General features: G+C 31.7%; 1 protein-coding gene across 1 annotated transcript; it reads left to right on the top strand.

Annotated features, from left to right (window-relative positions):
• Positions 1-5,858: 5,858 nt before the first annotated feature.
• Positions 5,859-17,996, top strand: LOC145324162 (chitin disaccharide deacetylase-like; the record flags this gene model as incomplete). The annotated part of the gene is made up of 12 exons (XM_080166789.1): positions 5,859-5,978; positions 7,859-7,906; positions 9,002-9,067; positions 11,169-11,263; positions 11,601-11,681; positions 12,345-12,422; positions 13,461-13,546; positions 13,889-13,943; positions 14,257-14,337; positions 14,932-15,024; positions 17,345-17,443; positions 17,736-17,996. Coding segments are annotated over 12 exons (1,017 nt in total), but the record flags the coding sequence as incomplete, so codon positions are not given.

Genomic DNA, 17,996 nt, shown 5'->3' with positions numbered 1-17,996 from the left:
TTTTTTTTCAATTTTTTTCAATTTTGTAATTTAAATATTTAGAGAAAATTGAGTAGTAATTTACTTCTTGATTCAAAATATTTGATTAAATTGAATCAAAACTAATAATTATTTTTGGCACTCTATATTCAAATAATCATAAGCTTATCAATAGTCGCATGCGCGCACAGAGGTGCCATAAATTTCAAAACTTAAAAATATAAGTTTTGTAGCGAAATTACTCTATAATTCGAAATCTCTGTCTTTCTTTTAGAAACATTCAGGGGAATATACGAAAGCTTATATTTATATTAAAGATGAAAAATCGATAAATTCAAATGCACACGGCACATCTGCGTAAACACACCCTGGATTTTTTTTCTTTTAATTTTAATTCGTATGAAGCTAGCTCAAATAAGTAAATATTAAATTTGATATATTTTTGATGATGCGGGAGGATGTTTTAAAAGAAATGATGAAATAATTTTCAAGGTTTTAAAAAAAAGTTAGCTTCTTTTATGCGAAAAAATTCAATAAAAAGTAAAAATTTTTACCAAAAAGTTGGTCAAATTTTACCAAGTTTTTTTTTTTGTTAAAGTCCAAAAATCTGGACTTAGCCTAAAAATTTACCTTGTCAATTTTTACCAAAAAGTTGGTCAAATTTTACCAAGTTTTTTTTTTTGGCAGAGTCCAAAAATCTGGACTTAGCCTAAAAATTTACCTTGTCAATTTTTACCAAAAAGTTGGTCAAATTTTACCAAGTTTTTTTTTTTGGCAAAGTCCAAAAATCTGGACTTAGCCTAAAAATTTACCTTGTCAATTTTTACCAAAAAGTTGGTCAAATTTTACCAAGTTTTTTTTTTTGGCAAAGTCCAAAAATTTGGACTTAGCCTAAAAATTTACCTTGTCAATTTTTACCAAAAAGTTGGTCAAATTTTACCAAGTTCATTTTTTTTGGCAAAGTCCAAAAATCTGGACTTAGCCTAAAAAAATACCTTGTCAAATTTTACCAACTTTTTGGTAAAAATTGACCAAATTGCGTTTTTTTGTCTAAGTCCGAAAATTCGGACTTAACCTGAAAAATAGAGTTGTAAAATTGACCACATTTTTGGTAAAACTTCCAAAAGTGCTAAAATTAAAAAAAAAAAAAAAAATTTAAATTTAGGCTTCATTGTATAGAAGTCATTATTTTAAAGTACTACAACTGATTATGAAGAGCTGTTTTTTATTTAAAACACAAAAAACGGGTTTTTTTGTTTCGTCAAATTTTACAAAAAAAATGGTAAAATTTGACTAATTTTTTGGCTAAAATTTTTGCTGGTAAAATTTACCACGAAACTGGTATATTTTACCAGGTTGACCAGCTTTACCACTTTTCTGGTAAAACGATTTTTTTTTCTGGTATTTCGTAGAACCTGGGTAGCAAGATCCTTTGCTACAGACAAAAAAAATTACCACTTTATATTTTTCTGAAAATTATAAAATCTACAATTCTATGAATATTATTGTAACTTGTAAATAAAAACTCACAAAACCTTTACCAGTTAATTTAACAAGATATATTATTATTCTTTGGATTGGATACCTTTAATAATTACTAATTATGATATTTACCATAAATGTATCAGAAATAAGTTTGTTTAGTTGTTGAATATTTGAAATAATATCATCAAATTCCACTTCATGGCTGTGCCCTTCTGATAGCAGTGGAGTAACCTAGATAAATAAACGAAGCTATTTGTTGTGCCTATAAAAACGACGTCATACAATAAAAATGACCAATGTTAGGCAGATACAAAGACTAAATTACCAATGGCAGGCCAGTATACATTTCAATAGACCAATGGTTGGCCAGTTTGACGTCATTTTTTATAGGCACATAAGAGGCTTCTAAATAAACATTTAAAAGAAAAACAACTATATATTTAATAACAGCGCAGCTGGGTAATATCCTTTTAGAAGTATTTTTTTTTCAATTTTGAAAATTTGAGTCCCCCCCCCCCCCCCCGCGACATAACTATGAACTTTGGCCCCGGCGCTCGGCACCCTTGCCTGCCTAGCCGCAGCACTCGGCCCCCTTGCCTGCCTAGCCGCAGCGCTCGGCTCCCTAGCCTAAAACCTAACCTTACCTAAAATAGTAAAATAGTTGTTCTGTCGGAGGGGGGGGGGGGCGGGGTACTCATATTTTCAAAATTCTAAGAGGATAACGCCTGAAGCTGTTTCTAATTATAATTAAAACATAGAGCCAACCATAGAGCTATAGAGTGATAGAGAAAACAAACTGAAAATGATCAAAACTCCAGAATAAAGGGAGACAAAAATGAAAGGGATTCCTACAAGATATATTTTTTTGGGCTCAATACCAGCTGAGTATCCACGTGGATGTTCAGCTACTATTGGGGCCATTTTTGGATACTCAGCTACCATTGGGGAAATGTGTGGATATTCAACTACCATTTGGGGAAAAATAGTTTTCCTATCAATTTAATACAAAAGGTACGATTTAGGAAGCGTAGCAATTCTATAATAGAAAGTCTGTTGGTCCATTTTAAACATGTTGATGTTTTCAGAAACCAATTTTTTCATATAATATAATAAATGAAAGCAAAGTTTTTCTATATTTTTTGGGTATTGTATCAACTCTATAAGAACGTAATTACCAAAATGTTCGTATGCCCAACTACGATTTTATTTTGTCATCCTTGTTTTGTATAAGTCTTATATAAAAACAATGTTTTTTTTTTTATTTTTAAATCAGTCTAGAATAAAGGACAACACATATAAAAATCTTTATTGTCATGGGAATCAGCAGTATGAAAGGATATAATGAAAATACCAATAGGAAACTTTTGTGGATATTCAACTACCATAGGGAAAAAGTGTGGATATTCAACTACTCTTGGGAAATATGCGTGGATACTTAGCTACTATTGGGGAAATCGTGGATACTCAGCTGGTATTGAGCCGATTCTCGCATACCCTCATAAAATGTTTTTCCCAGCTGGCTAATATAACGATTTTACAAATATAATTAAGCTGGAACAATATTAAACTTAAGTTATATTCATGTATAGATTAAATTTATTATGTGAAAAGGCATATATTTACATAAGGGATTTATTTCAATTTGATTTCAATGTTATTCAACATCTTTGCAACTGAAGTACTCGTAACTCGCTGAGAGAGAGGGGACAATGAGCTTTTTATTACACTAGTCCCCAAAGTTTTATAATAAAAATTTTTTATTCGTTGGCTTAACAACTTTAGAGAATTTATGAATTTTGATTGGTTAGTTAATTAAGTTTAGTGTTCAAACGTTTCTACCACTAATTTTAAATTACAGAATGGGTAAATCTGTGTATCATGAATAGGAATTTACATTAATATATCTGCCATTGCCTTATCCCTTTAGATCCCTGAATAGTAACTCTAATCTCATAGAATGAAACTGGCGTAAATACGCTCACTATGCAATTGTAACGTTCAGTTGATTAAATGCGCTCGAAAAGGTCGCACACTGTGCGCGTTGATAATTCGTGCACACATAAACTTAACTATAGTTATAGTGATTTATGACTTTTTACACATTACACAGTTTTGCTTTTTAAGTATGTGATAAAAAAAAGATTGCTTTTTAGTAGTAACAAGAATGATAGCAGCAAAGTGTCCAAACATAAATTAAAAGAACTTATTGAAATTTTAAAAAAGCAAAAAATAGCATTAGCAGTAGTAGTAGGCTCTTGGAAAATGCCCCTCCCCATAACAGTTAAAATATTTTGCCTTTAGACACCTGGTCAAAGCTAAAAGTTGTAATAAAGAACCTGAAAAAAAAATATAATGATCTCATTAAAATCTCAATGAAAAATAGAGGTTTTATTAAAAGTGCTAAAAGGTACTACCCATTAATTTTGTTTTTGTCAAATATTTTTTCACGCTTTCAAAAAATTTGAAACATTTTAGCGCAGCGGCTAGTTTGATTATTAGGTTTAAACAGACAAACACATATACATCCCATCTTTTTAGCCTACTGTAGGAAAAACACATTCTTGAACAAGTTACCTTTTTTAAAGCATTTTTATTATTTAGAATGATTGTTTTAGACAAAATGACAATGATAATACTTTTAGCTTTGATGATTCTAAGTTACGGACAGGAATCGTGTTTTCACGAATCATTTTTAATTTTTAAACAATTTGTTAAATAACCCAATTAGATAATTTTGCAAAAAAAATAATGTACAGTAATTTGGTTTGATAATACTAAAACAAGAAGATTTTAATTTGACGAAAACAACAAAATCTCCAATTTATAAAAAAACGGCAGATTAGTATTCCTTTACTGGTGGCGACGGCTGCTAAATTTTAAGCATTCAGCCATAAATTCTAGCGGTTGTGGTTTAGATTGTCCCAAATAGCAGATTGTAACTGCAGCTTTATCTTAAAATTATAAATTTTTAGGTCCTGATTTAAAATAAAATTTGTATGAAGAAAAAGGTTAAATTATAAGAAGTTGCACTTCATAAAATTGATTTTCATGATAATTTTGAGGTAATTTATTGCAGCAAGGATGTAAATTCCACTCTGATCTCAGATAACCAAAATATGCATTTTTTAAAACTTTTTTTTTACTTCCCAGAATTAAGGACAGTTTAAATTATTGTTCTTAGAAATATTTTTTTGTATTGTAATGGAATGGAATAATGCATGTACAAAAATTGTAGAAACTTTAAGAAAGATGATTATAAAATCATCAAATAGTTTGTCAATGGATCTAATGACAATGACCGATAAATTGATGTACATATCCAATAATGATAAACAAAATATCTCCTGTGGATTAAAATTCGTGGTTGAAACCTTTGGACACTCATCTAAATGAACCAACCAATCACAATTCAGTAAAAGTCCCCAAGATTGTTAAGCCAATGAATTAGAATAGTATAACGTTAGTATAAAACTTTGGGGCTGGTGTAATAAACAGCCCAATGTCCCCTCCCTCCCTGAGTCTTGCTTGTGTTTTAAATGATTTATTCTTCTTATTAGACAAATTATAAATAAATTAAACATGATAATATTACATATTGTAATGTGTTAACAAATTATGTTGTAAAATCTAAAATTGCTGTTACATAACAATCTAAGTCACCGGAACATTTTTGTCATCTAATTGTCATTAATCAAAGGAAACCTTTAAACAGTTTGGTGTAGATAGATAATGTTTTGTCCATCAGATTATATTAACAATGAAATTAAACGGAAAAAAATCACGAAATCTATTTTCAGCTGTTGTTGGGGGGGGGGGGGGGGGGCGCAACACATAGTAAACTTGACGACTTCTCCATTTGCCCCCAAAATATTATTTATATTTTTTTTCTCACTTATCTGTTTGTCTATAGCTAAGCTGCTCTAAACTACAACCATATGATATGTCTATAGCGCTGCATGTAATGCCCAAGATATATAAAGATTCATTTACATTGTCCTTGTATGAACATATTTTCCACCTTAAAAGCGTTTTAGCACTAAATTTAATTGACCTTGTTTAAAAACGAGTAATTTTTTTTACAATTATGAGTTTCTATATGATAAATGAATCTTCCATTTAAAGTGTAAAATTCAATGTTTTTAAAAGAGAAGCATTTCTGTCCATAGGGTCGGTCCATCTGTCCTTAACGTATAGCTCTTATTGGAAAGTATTACTCATTTCTAATCGATATCAAAGACAATTAGGCAATATACAATTAAGTCTTAAAATGTAAGTATGTCCGTAATAAGAATCCTGCTTTCAGGTAATTTTGGGATTTACTTCAACAGATTTTTTGTTGCTTTTTATCTTCTAAATACAGTTTTACTTTCCTTCATGAACCTTCATGAACAAAACTAACAACTATAATTGTCAAAACACGAGATTTAATTCAGGCAATATTCCAATGTCCCTCGGATGGACACTTTCCAGATCCAGAGAGTTGTTCTTCCTACTTTCACTGTGCCAACAACCATGTAAGTATCTCATTTCTTTTATGATGGCTTTGCCTCTAGCCTCCAATGGTATATTCCCAAAACAATTATATCCTTACATTAAAGTAACAGGATCTGTGTCTGTCTATGTATATGTGCGTGTGTACCGAAAGATCGCGTTAACCACTGAACCTATATGGTTATCCATAAAAGTGGGGCTTCTCATAGGTCCTGGTAAGGTTTACAGCTATTTTTGGGTGGGTACCAAAATTATTTAGAAAAAAAAATCTTTCCTAAAAAAAGAGTCGAGCTCTGCAACTCCCTCCTATTTTTGGGATAAATTCAAAATAAGGGGTAGTTACTCTCCTTTGTCTGACTTCTGTGGGCTACTATTACCCAATATAACCTAACTTAATCTGACAAACAAACAAACAAAAAACTATCCCCTCCCTTATAAAAGATTTTTTTCAAAATAAGGGGAAGGGGTTTAGATGATCAACAGAGCACTTTGAGGGAAAACCCCTATATATCTTAACTTTATCCTAAATGAGAAACGGAAGTAAAATTAATACAAAAAAGGAAACACTATAATTTAGATAATAACTTAATAAAATCGGAACCAAATTTTGGGAAGATCAAGGATGAAAAGAACATAAAAATCGCAGCTCATGCATTTTATATTGTTAGTGGCTAAACCGACACATCTTTCCCTTGGAATGTTTGACCTATACATCAACTATACTATCATATAAAGTTTGATTTTTGTTTGTCCGTCAAGATTTTGTCAACCACTCAACAAATCTCAATGTCAGGGAAGCTTCATACAGGTCCTAAGATGGTCTTAGATGGTCTCTAAAATTCATTGTACGATTTTAGTCTATTTGTATGCTCCCTATCTATTTGGGGTGCAGCCTCCAACTTTAAGTGTATAAAAATCTACCTCTTAAATATAATTATTAAAGGCTATTATTATGATTAGGGCCAGTCCGACTGTTTGTACGTCCGAAATGATTAGCCCTTTTCGTAAATTTGTACATGTTAGAATTGCCTATTGATTTCAAACTTTGCATGAAAATTCCTATAACAGTTCGGTATGATTTAGAAAGCGTTGCTACTCTATAATCATTACCAGAAAGTCCGTAATTATATTTAAAAAATGTTTCTTATTAACCTTTAAAACAAATTATCATTTTCATAGACTGACAGATAGTCACTTAGTTGGTGTGCTCCCAAAAAGATTAATGTCTGAAATCACTGAAATTTCTATTATTAAATTTATTGCTAAATAACAAGGTTACAAGGTAGAGCCCTTTATTTAGTAAACTAAGCATTAGTGTAACCATCAAAAAGCTATTTTTACTCAGCTTAAAATGAGCTGGATTTCAGCTGGATACAATTCGGGTTATAATGGGTGAACTGTCTCTAAAACCATGCAATTATAATACATTATTAAACTCTATTGGGGTTACATGTCCCTAATTAAACCTTTCCTAAACTAACTAAGCAATATTGCAAGTTACATGGTTAATTTTGCTTAGGAAACTATTATATTTAAATGGCAAATAATTTTTTTGTAATATTTTTACACACATGAATGCGAATATGTGACAGTACATTTTTTTAGTAGCGAAGCTACTCTATAATTCACTTTGTCTGTCTGTCCGCGTTTGACTTGTGTAATAATCCCCTTTTTCAATCTTTTTTTAAAAATTGTTATATTAAAGTTGCATTCCCCTAAACTTTGGCCCATACCTGCGGTATCCTACCCCTGCGGGACTACCCTATATCTAACATAACCTAGTTAGAGATAACAATTCACACCACAAAAAAAGTAATGAAACTAATGAGGGGGGTTCCTATGTTTGACAAGGCACTTTTAGAGAAACTGCGAATATTCCTTTACAAAATTATTTTTTTTTCAGCCTTTTCCTGGATCCTGTCCACCTGGTCTACTCTGGAATGGATTGAAGGTATGTACAATTCAACTAATATATAAGGTATACTAGTGCAGCTATGACCCTAGATGCATTTAGGGGCAAGTAAAATGTTTCTTTTCAAACTATTTTAAGATCAACTGAATACAAAAAAAATATTTTTTGGGGGCCAGATGGTGTTAGTTATGCTTTTTTTTGGTTTTAGCTGTTTAATGAAAATATCTGCTAGGCGGCGTTTCTATATTTTTCAGCCATTTAAAAACTTAAAGAAAATTTTGAATTTTTTTTGTTGCTCTTTAGTTGAAATAAAAGAAGATAAAGCAATAAAGTACTATAGCTCAAACCCATCTTTGTTTGGTGTGCATTTACCTCCGCATTATATCATATCCACATATTTTTTTGTAAAACGTATAAACAGTGTAGCTTTTCACAGGTCCTTGGAAGGTTCGTAACTATTTTAGAGGATGTTACCACCACCTTACCAAGAAAAATCGCCCTTAAAAAAATACCACACTCGAAAACAAATTTCTCCATTTTTTAAAATAAAAAAAAGCTTTTTGTGTAGCGGTTCTAATAATTTGATGATAACCAGAAATGAGTGTACACCACTCAGTTCAATTAAAGTCTAAAATTTTGAACCATCCTTATCTGTTCTGAAATGATTGTAAAGATAATCTAGGGTGTAGCCTCTCTCCAGACACAACTCTGGTTTTGGAATCAATAAATTGCACCCTTTTTAAGCATTAAGGGTTTGTAGTTAGATAGATTGTTATACTAATAGTAAAACAAGAAAAAGATCTATAGGGATAAGCCATTGGCCGATAATTTGATGTAAATCCACAATGATGATACATAAAATTACCTTCTAAGTACACTAAAGTTAGTGCTTCAAATGTTTAGCACTCCCAATAAACGATAACTCCCGCCACCCGAAATTTTTTTTTTATTAATTTTCTTTTTAAACATCAACCTTAAGTGACCATAGAGGTTCTAGGGACGTAGCCACAAGTAAAAATATAAAGGAATATGTAACATATAGAAAACTTCAACTCCTTTGCCAGCTTAAGAAAATTCATTGGACTTAGCCCAATGATGATTAATTCACTAATCCTCCTAAAAATGATAATTTAGGACGAGTGTGACTTCCCCGAGAACGTGAACTGTGAAATAAGCCTGGGTGACATTGCACAAATGAAGGTTAATTTTTTTAAGAGCGAAGCTTTTCTATAATTAGGGTCTATCCGTCCGTCCGTAAGTTTGTCCTTATACAGTATCTTGTATTTATTCGGTTTATCAACAAATTTACTTACAATTTTGTTTAGACTTAAATACTTAAGTTATGCTTATTCAGTTCTAAAACTCTACAAGTGTTAATGTTCGTTTGTCCTACCATTTCATAGCTCGCTTATTTGATTGTTGTCATCCTTGTTTAAGAGCGAAGCTTGTCGTCTACATTTAGGGTAAATCCTTACGTCCTTAAAGAGTAATTTTGTCTGTTATTTTAGGCTAGCTAAATTATCAACAATTGTATAGCGGAGCAACTCTATCATCATAAGAAGAATGCCTGTACATTCATTTTATGGCCTGAAATGTGATTTTTGTATCTTTATATTTTACTGACTAACTTTTGAAATTAAATTATTATCTTATTGGTAGCGGAGCTCATCTATATTTTGCCTTTGTCTGTCCGTCAAAGTTTCACCTGTAAAATGCATGAATTTAAAACTTAAGAATTTAAGAATTAATTTTGCTGTTGCTTGGGACGTACCATAATTTAGCAACAAATTAACTGATAATGCACAATTTGAATGATAAGTGACATCCATCAAAAATAATGAAATTATCCCTAATTTGGTTGGTTACACAGTTATAACATACAGGGATTTAAAGGGATAAGTAAATGCTAAAACAATTGATGTACAGTGTACATCCCCTTTAATGATATACAAAATTACCCCCTTTTAGATTACAATTATTGGTTAAAACGTTTTGATCCATAGAAATTTAATGAACGTCCCCAAAGGCCAATGAATAAGAAAACATTGCAATAAAACTTTAGGAATTGGTGTAATAAACAGCCCAATATCCCCTCTCGCACTGTATACCATATCTTTGTTTCGAAATTGAATGCAGTACATTTTTTACTATTACAGAAAAGGATATATTTCTGGAAATTAAACATTTTATGACTTTGTATCATAAAATATTTTCATTGGCCCATATATGCATGGCTATTATTAAGCCTGTTTATTGGCCATGCCATTCCCAAAATTATTTTCATTAATGTCAAGCATAACACTTTGGCGTCTTTAATTATGACTTGGTATGTATTTAAAAGAAATCATTTGATATTTAAACTAAGTCGAGCGAAAAAACAATATATATGAAATCCTATTATATTAAGTAGTAGTGTTTATTTTGTTTGCAGCTAAATATATCGAAAATGCTGGTCCTAAAAATATCTGACCTTCTGAGCCTTCCCCTAAAGTTTAAGGGCGAAGCAACTAGTATAACTAAAAGTACATAAAGTATTAATAAATATAGAGAACATATATGTACATAACCACACCCTAAAAAATAAAAGATACCAAAATTATCCAATTATAACGGGGCATATCCGTCTAGCCAAGAAACAATGCAATAAAACTCAACTTTATTTTGCATATATATTCATATAACTTTTTTATAGAAGCGTTTTTCTAATAAAGGATAGTTTTGCCCGGAAAAGATGGCTTTTTTCGTTAATTAATGCATGTCAACAAAATATCAAACTTGGGTTGTTGATTTCTTTAAAAGTTAGGTACAATCTAATGAGAATTACAACTCTATAATCATTACCAGAAAGTCTGTATGTATATTTTAAATATAATGATTTTTTGCTTTTTTCGATGACATTTGATCATATGGTATACAAATGAAGCTAGTAAAAGTGGCTGATTCAGATTTTGACGCCAAAAATATTAACCAATGAGAGGCCACTATAAATTTTACCATTACTCAATTACAGTGTATACTGGCCTCTCATTGGTTAATTTTTTTGACGTCATAATCTGAGTCAGCCACTTTTACTAGCTTCTATACAAATTATGCTTATTTGTTAAAAAGTGATAAGATATTTGTTTTATCCGATCAAGTTCTCTATATTTGTGAAGCTTTAGAAGGGATGGTTTGGGGTTATTTTTCTGCTTTAATCATAAGGATGGTTTTAGGCTGCTTTTCTTTTCTCCTCCCCTAGATGATAGAAGCGCAACTACAAGTTTATTAGACAGCACTAAAGAATAAATATTTTTTTGTGTAGGTTAGTAATGGAACCTATATCTACATGACATTTGATGACGGACCAAACGAGGGAACTCCGTATGTGCTGGATGCTTTGAAAAGGAATGGGGTCAGGTATAATTATATATGTTTTGTAGCACAGCTACTCTAAAACTAGATTCGCTACGCCCGAACTAATACATTATGTTAAGTAAAATTTTGATTCTTAAGATTTTTAGATGGGCTAAGAGATAAAGTACAAAAACAGAAGTTTGTACTGAAATATCAAAATAAAACCGATCCCTCAAAATTTTGTATTACTAAAAACTAGTTATCACAAGATCATAACAGCATTCGGTAGCTTTTTATTTTTCATTTTTAATTAATCTAATATCTATATTAGATATTAATTAGCAGGAAACGCAATATTACAGATTTAACCACAAATAAAACCTCTGATGCATTCTTTCAGAGCAACCTTCTTCATAAACAGTGACAATCTGCATGATGATAACCCAGACGTTGTCAGAGCCAACAAACAATCTATCATCAGGTTGGTAGAATAGCTACTCTACAAGGGGTGATGTCTGTCTTTTTGTCTGTATTTCTGTTGTAAAACTTAAAGAAAAAGTAGCAAGTAGTTTTTTAGTCTTAAGCTAAAAATCATAAAAATTGCAGGTCCTAATGGATTGTAATTTTTAGGTTAGCCATGTTAATGTAATGAGATGGTTTAATGCTATTTTTCTTACAGCTACATAGGAACAGAAAGCAATTTTCTAGCATAAAAAAGGGTCCCCACTACTGGAACCAGGTAGTTGTCTGGGTTGGACAATGTACATCTATACTAGATTGTGGAGATGCTTCGAACCTAAAAGAATATTTTGCAAATAATGCACTGACTTCCCTGTCATGATTTATTAAATCCACGTCTAACAATTACGACTTCACAAAAATAAACATCGTCTTACTATGAAAAATACTTTCAGCAAGGATAAGGATACTTTAGACGCTCTTCATAGTGCCTATAAAAATGGGGAGAAAATCCTGAATTACGTCATATTAGAATGATACACTATTCTAACATGATGTTATTCGGGATACTTTGGCAAAAAGTTTTTAAATTTATCTTACTTTTGCTTAGTCACTATTAAGAGCTTCATATATTTGTTTCTAATATTGCTCATTTTATTAGTTGGCAATAATTTGTTTTGTTTAGGATGTTAACAGAAGGCCATGTTATCGGTGACCACTCATATGATCATATGGTTCATAATACTATTAATGATAACCCAAGGTAATGTTATTGGTGACCACTCCTATGATCACATGGTTCATAATACTATCAATGATAACCCAAGGTAATGTTATTGGTGACCACTCATATGATCATATGGTTCATAATACTATCAATGATAACCCAAGGTAATGTTATTGGTGACCATTCCTATGACCATATGGTTCATAACACTATCAATGATAACCCAAGGTAATGTTATTGGTGACCACTCCTATGACCATATGATTCATAATACTATCAATGATAACCCAAGGTAATGTTATTGGTGACCACTCCTATGATCATATGGTTCATAATACTATCAATAATAACCCAAGGTAATGTTATTGGTGATCACTCCTATGATCATATGGTTCATAATACTATCAATGATAACCCAAGGTAATGTTATTGGTGACCACTCCTATGATCATATGGTTCATAATACTATCTATGATAACCCAAGGTAATGTTATTGGTGACCACTCCTATGATCATATGGTTCATAATACTATCAATGATAACCCAAGGTAATGTTATTGGTGACCACTCCTATGATCATATGGTTCATAATACTATCTATGATAACCCAAGGTAATGTTATTGGTGACCACTCCTATGATCATATGGTTCATAATACTATTAATGATAACCCAAGGTAATGTTATTGGTGACCACTCCTATGATCATATGGTTTATAATAATATCAATGAAAACCAAAGGTATTATAATCCTTTTTTGAGGGGTTGTGAAGGGTGTTTTAGCCCCCTCATCTCTTTTACTGTTTTTATGTTGTACAATTAAGTTAGATATTTATTTTTTTACATACTACAAATGTGCAACATCAGATGGATTTTTGGGGTTTTTGATGACATTTTAAAGATGATAGCCCTACTCATATGGTTAAGCCTACTGATGATATCCTTCAATATAAATCTTATTATCGGTTAAGTTTTCTGTCGCTTGATTGTTCGGTATATCTATCCCCATACACAGGAATACACATATCAATATTTTAATAAATAGGTGTTTTTATGTTTTATGTTATGATTTTAGAAATGCTTACAAAGGACTGGATGATGATATCCTATGGTTTGGACAGAAGAGTATTGATCCTGTCACATTGACCCTTAAAGAAGCAGGTACAAACCAGAAGGGAGGGATCATTGGAAAGTAAAAAATATGGGTACCCAAAATTGTTTAATTACGTTCTCTCATTTATTTGCTTATAACTTTGGGTACTTTGTCAGATCTTGATTGATGAGTAAAAATTTAAAAATCAGTGTTTCTAAAATATTCAACCAATGATTCGATGGTGGTAATTTTGTTTATTATCATTTGGGATGTACAATCATAAGAGTAAAATCAGTTATGTTACCCCGTACCTTCGGCATCTTGGTGCTAACAAAACCTAAATTGTACATTTTTTATCCGCGGAAAGCTGAATGTTATACGATGCGATAAATAACTATTATTACTTTTAGGTTTCCAAGAAGACGCTGTCAATTATGTAACTTACACAATGTGGAATAATATCAGGTCAACCTTTACACCTCATTCCGTGGAAGGGACCGTCAATGTCATGGAGACTTCCCCGGGAAGGTCCCCAAAGTTTTGAAATAACCTTATCTTATTTGTTAGCCCAACAACTATTGGGAATTTCGTTAAATTTGATTGATTGGTTCATTAAGTTGAGTGTCTTAACGTTTTAACCACTAATTGTAATCTAAAGTGGGGGAAACATTGTATATCATCATTGGGGATGTACATCAGTCTATCAACCTTTATCTTATCCCTTTAGTATCGTGGTACTCGGCACATCCTACCTTATTATAAAGATTATTATTTCCAGATTACCATTTTCTAACAACTGGCGTGTTGGACCAATTTCTCATGATTGTTATCCTTGCACAGTCCCGGCAAGTTCAGGAAGGTAAGCAACATTGTAATTAATCAAGAAAAGGAGCATTTATGAACAGCTGCCGATGGCCCGAGCTAACAAAAATGATTTTATGATTTTTTACTTAATATTTGTGGCAAATTTTTACCTTTTCAAAAGAAATGAAAAAAATAATGCTTATTCATAAGTTCTATTTATGGTTCTAGAGACCCCTAAAACGATGGTCTACTATCTAAGCCAAATTTTGCGTCTGTCCATAAAGTGTCTGTTTTCAAATCAAAGTAATCCACTTTCATAAAATCTAATTTTAATTTTATTCCTATTTTCATTTTCATTCTTTATTACCTTTTCCTAAAAATAATTATTATGTACTAATTTTATGGTAATAGAGGCCTCTACCGCAAGGGTCTTCTAACCATATTTTTATGTTTATACCACACTTTTATGATATCCCAGAAAAATTTCATCTGATTTTGGCTTTGAGAAATATAAAATATTTCCCAGTCCTTCTGGTATGGCTAGTGCGTCCCCACATATAAGGACTTAAAGACATCAACAGTTTTAAAAATAATTAAAAAAAAAAACATTCTTCATGCCAAAGCCAATTTTGTAATGTATCCTTTCCAGCAATGGAGTAGAGCTAGCCAAGGCTTTGTCTTCAGAAGGTGCTCATGTCTATGGGTGGGATATGGAGTGGAATATGGACTATAATATTAACAGGTATACTAGTATGATATGGAGTGGAATATGGACTATAATATTAACAGGTACGTTATTTTCTCTACTAGGTGCTAGCCAGTGGATAATGAAGAAATAGTTATTTATCGACTCGTATTGTAAACAGCTTTCCGCGGATATAAAAATGTACTATACTGCTCCTTTGAATATATTTTGCCATTGCTATTGGTCAGTCTCTCTATATTAAGGACATTTGTTTTATAAAGATAAATTGTATGTTGTTTGTGCTTTTATGGACAGTATCCAGGTATAAGGTATAACCAACAAGTGAAATAAATCTTAAATAATATTTGGGGGGCAAATGGAGAGGTCGTCAATTTTTCGTTATGTTGCACCCCAACGACAGCCGAAAACCACGCATAAGTTTCGTGATTTTTTCCTGTATTAATTTCGTTATTAGTATAAGCTGGACAGTATCATCCTTGTTATACTACCATGTTATTATTAAACAGTTAGGGAGTTGAATCCATTTTTATAGAAGCAGAAATATAATCTATGATTATGGTTTGGACCCTCTAAAACTGTAATCTACCCTTCCACTTTCCCCTCTCTTGGTGAAGATATCTTCAACGCCGATACGATTTTTGAAATATAAGATTCCACTTTTGGCTATACTCAAAAAACGCCTATCTCAGAAAACGCCTATCTCAAAAAACGCCCATCTCAGAAAACGCCTATCTCAAAAAACGCCCATCTCAGAAAACGCCTATCTCAAAAAACGCCTTTTTCATAAAATGCCTACTACATTTTTAAAAATTATCTTTTAGTGAAACATGTAAGTCTAAGAAGGTATTGTGAATATGATGTCACTCTTGCACATTTGCTTTTTGAAAATTGATCACAATTGAATAACAAAAACTTTTACCTAGTGAATTATTATTATTATTTGACCTAATATCTTGAATTAACAGAATATCAGGTTGAAATGTTGTAAATATGACTAAACCTAGTAAATTTGTTAAGAGATATTCATAAAGATGTTGTAGAATTTGAGTTGGGTGAATTTCAAAATAGGGTTGTGAAATTTGGGTAGGGTGTTTACTATGAGCTCTATTAAAACATACTTCTTATTTATTTTCTTTATTATTTGACTTAATATCTTAAATTAACAGAATATCAGGTTGAAATGTTGTAAATATGACTAAACCTAGTGAATTTGTTAAGAGATATTCATAAAGATGTTGTAGAATTTGAGTTGGGTGAATTTCAAAATAGGGTTGTGAAATTTGGGTAGGGTGTAAGGAAGGTATAAATTGTTTAGAAAACACAAAATTTTGTTCTAGTTTATATTATGCTTAAAAGAAATTTTAGATTCATGTTATATAATAATTAACATACACAAATAATATACAAAATATTTATTGAGTATGATATGCTTTAAAATTATCAGAATTATATAGCTGTTCCTCAAAATAAAAAATTAGTTTAGAATAATTATTATAAATTATAAAGCAATTTAACATTTTTAATGTCTTATTCATAATTTCCTTCTTTTTTTATCAGATTCAAAAATGATTTACTTTTCAATAAGCTTCAATAATTAAACCCTTACCTCTAATGAGTTCTCCCTCCAATAATTTTCTCCCATCCCCCATTTTCCATTTATTCAAACTATCCCTATTCTCTTAATATAGAAGCTTCTCTTTAGTTTACCATTTTATCCATTTTTGTACATAGTTTATTGACTGGTTGGATTGGTAATTTATTATTCTATTAAATACTAGTTATAAATTAGGCTTTATTTTTTAAAAATGTAGTGGGCATTTTATGTAAAAGGCGTTTTTTGAGATAGGCGTTTTCTGAGATGGGCGTTTTTTGAGATAGGCGTTTTCTGAGATGGGCGTTTTTTGAGATAGGCGTTTTCTGAGATAGGCGTTTTTTGAGATGACCCCCACTTTTGTCTCTCTTGTTGAAGATATCTTCACCAAGAGAGTCAAAAGTGGAATCTTTAATTTCAAAAATCGTATCGGCGTTGAAGATATCTTCACCAAGAGAGGGGAAAGTGGAATCTTACATTTCAAAAATCGTATCGGCGTTGAAGATATCTTCACCAAGAGAAGGGAAAGTAGAATCTTACATTTCAAAAATCGTATCGGCGTTGAAGATATCTTCACCAAGAGAAGGGAAAGTAGAATCTTACATTTCAAAAATCGTATCGGCGTTGAAGATATCTTCACCAAGAGAGGGGAAAGTGGAAAGGTAGATTACAGTTTTAGAGGGTCCAAACCATAATCATAGATTATATTTCTGCTTCTATAAAAATGGATTCAACTCCCTAACTGTTAAACATTATCCCATTTAGATATCGTTATGGAGGGAAAACCTTGTTCCACCGGCTGAACCCCAAAGGAGGGAAGCTTCCCGGCAAAATGATTGTTCTCACTCATGATATTGCTCACAGGTACTTTAATATTTCAAGTAGCGCCGCTATTCTATACAAAATTTAAATTTATAAAGGGGGGGGGGATATTTTGTGCCTAACACCTGCTGTACTTATTCCTGTGGTGTATAGATGAAGTAGTGTCTACCCTGCACTGTACCTATATGACTAAAACAAACCTAACCTCAAAAGAAGCACACACACACGAAAACGATTCCCCTTAGTTACAATTCAAAATAAGTGTTGGGTGTTTATGTACTTGACTAGGTACTCTAAAGGAAACCGCGGCAAAATTATAATATTTTTTACTTAGGCCTGGAGGTGATATTAATGGAGCCGAGGAGTTATCAACCTTCCTCCACATGGCGCTAACCAAAGGTTATCAGTTCAAAACTGTTGACACCTACCTGACAGACAATGATAGTTAGTTCAAAATCTTGCCAATAGATGGCAGCAGTGACTGATGATAAATTATGGTTGAATATTAATTTGATTACTATTATATAGTGAACAGTTAATTGAAATAATGTATTTGTTTAAAGTTAAGTTTTTGTAATAAATACTTTATATACTT

The sequence above is a fragment of the Acartia tonsa genome, chromosome 7, assembly GCF_053477335.1.
Source record: "Acartia tonsa isolate MP-2025a chromosome 7, ASM5347733v1, whole genome shotgun sequence".
Lineage (NCBI taxonomy): Eukaryota > Metazoa > Arthropoda > Copepoda > Calanoida > Acartiidae > Acartia > Acartia tonsa.
The sequence above is the reverse complement of the archived record's forward strand: the minus strand, read 5'-3'. Positions and strand labels throughout refer to the sequence as shown.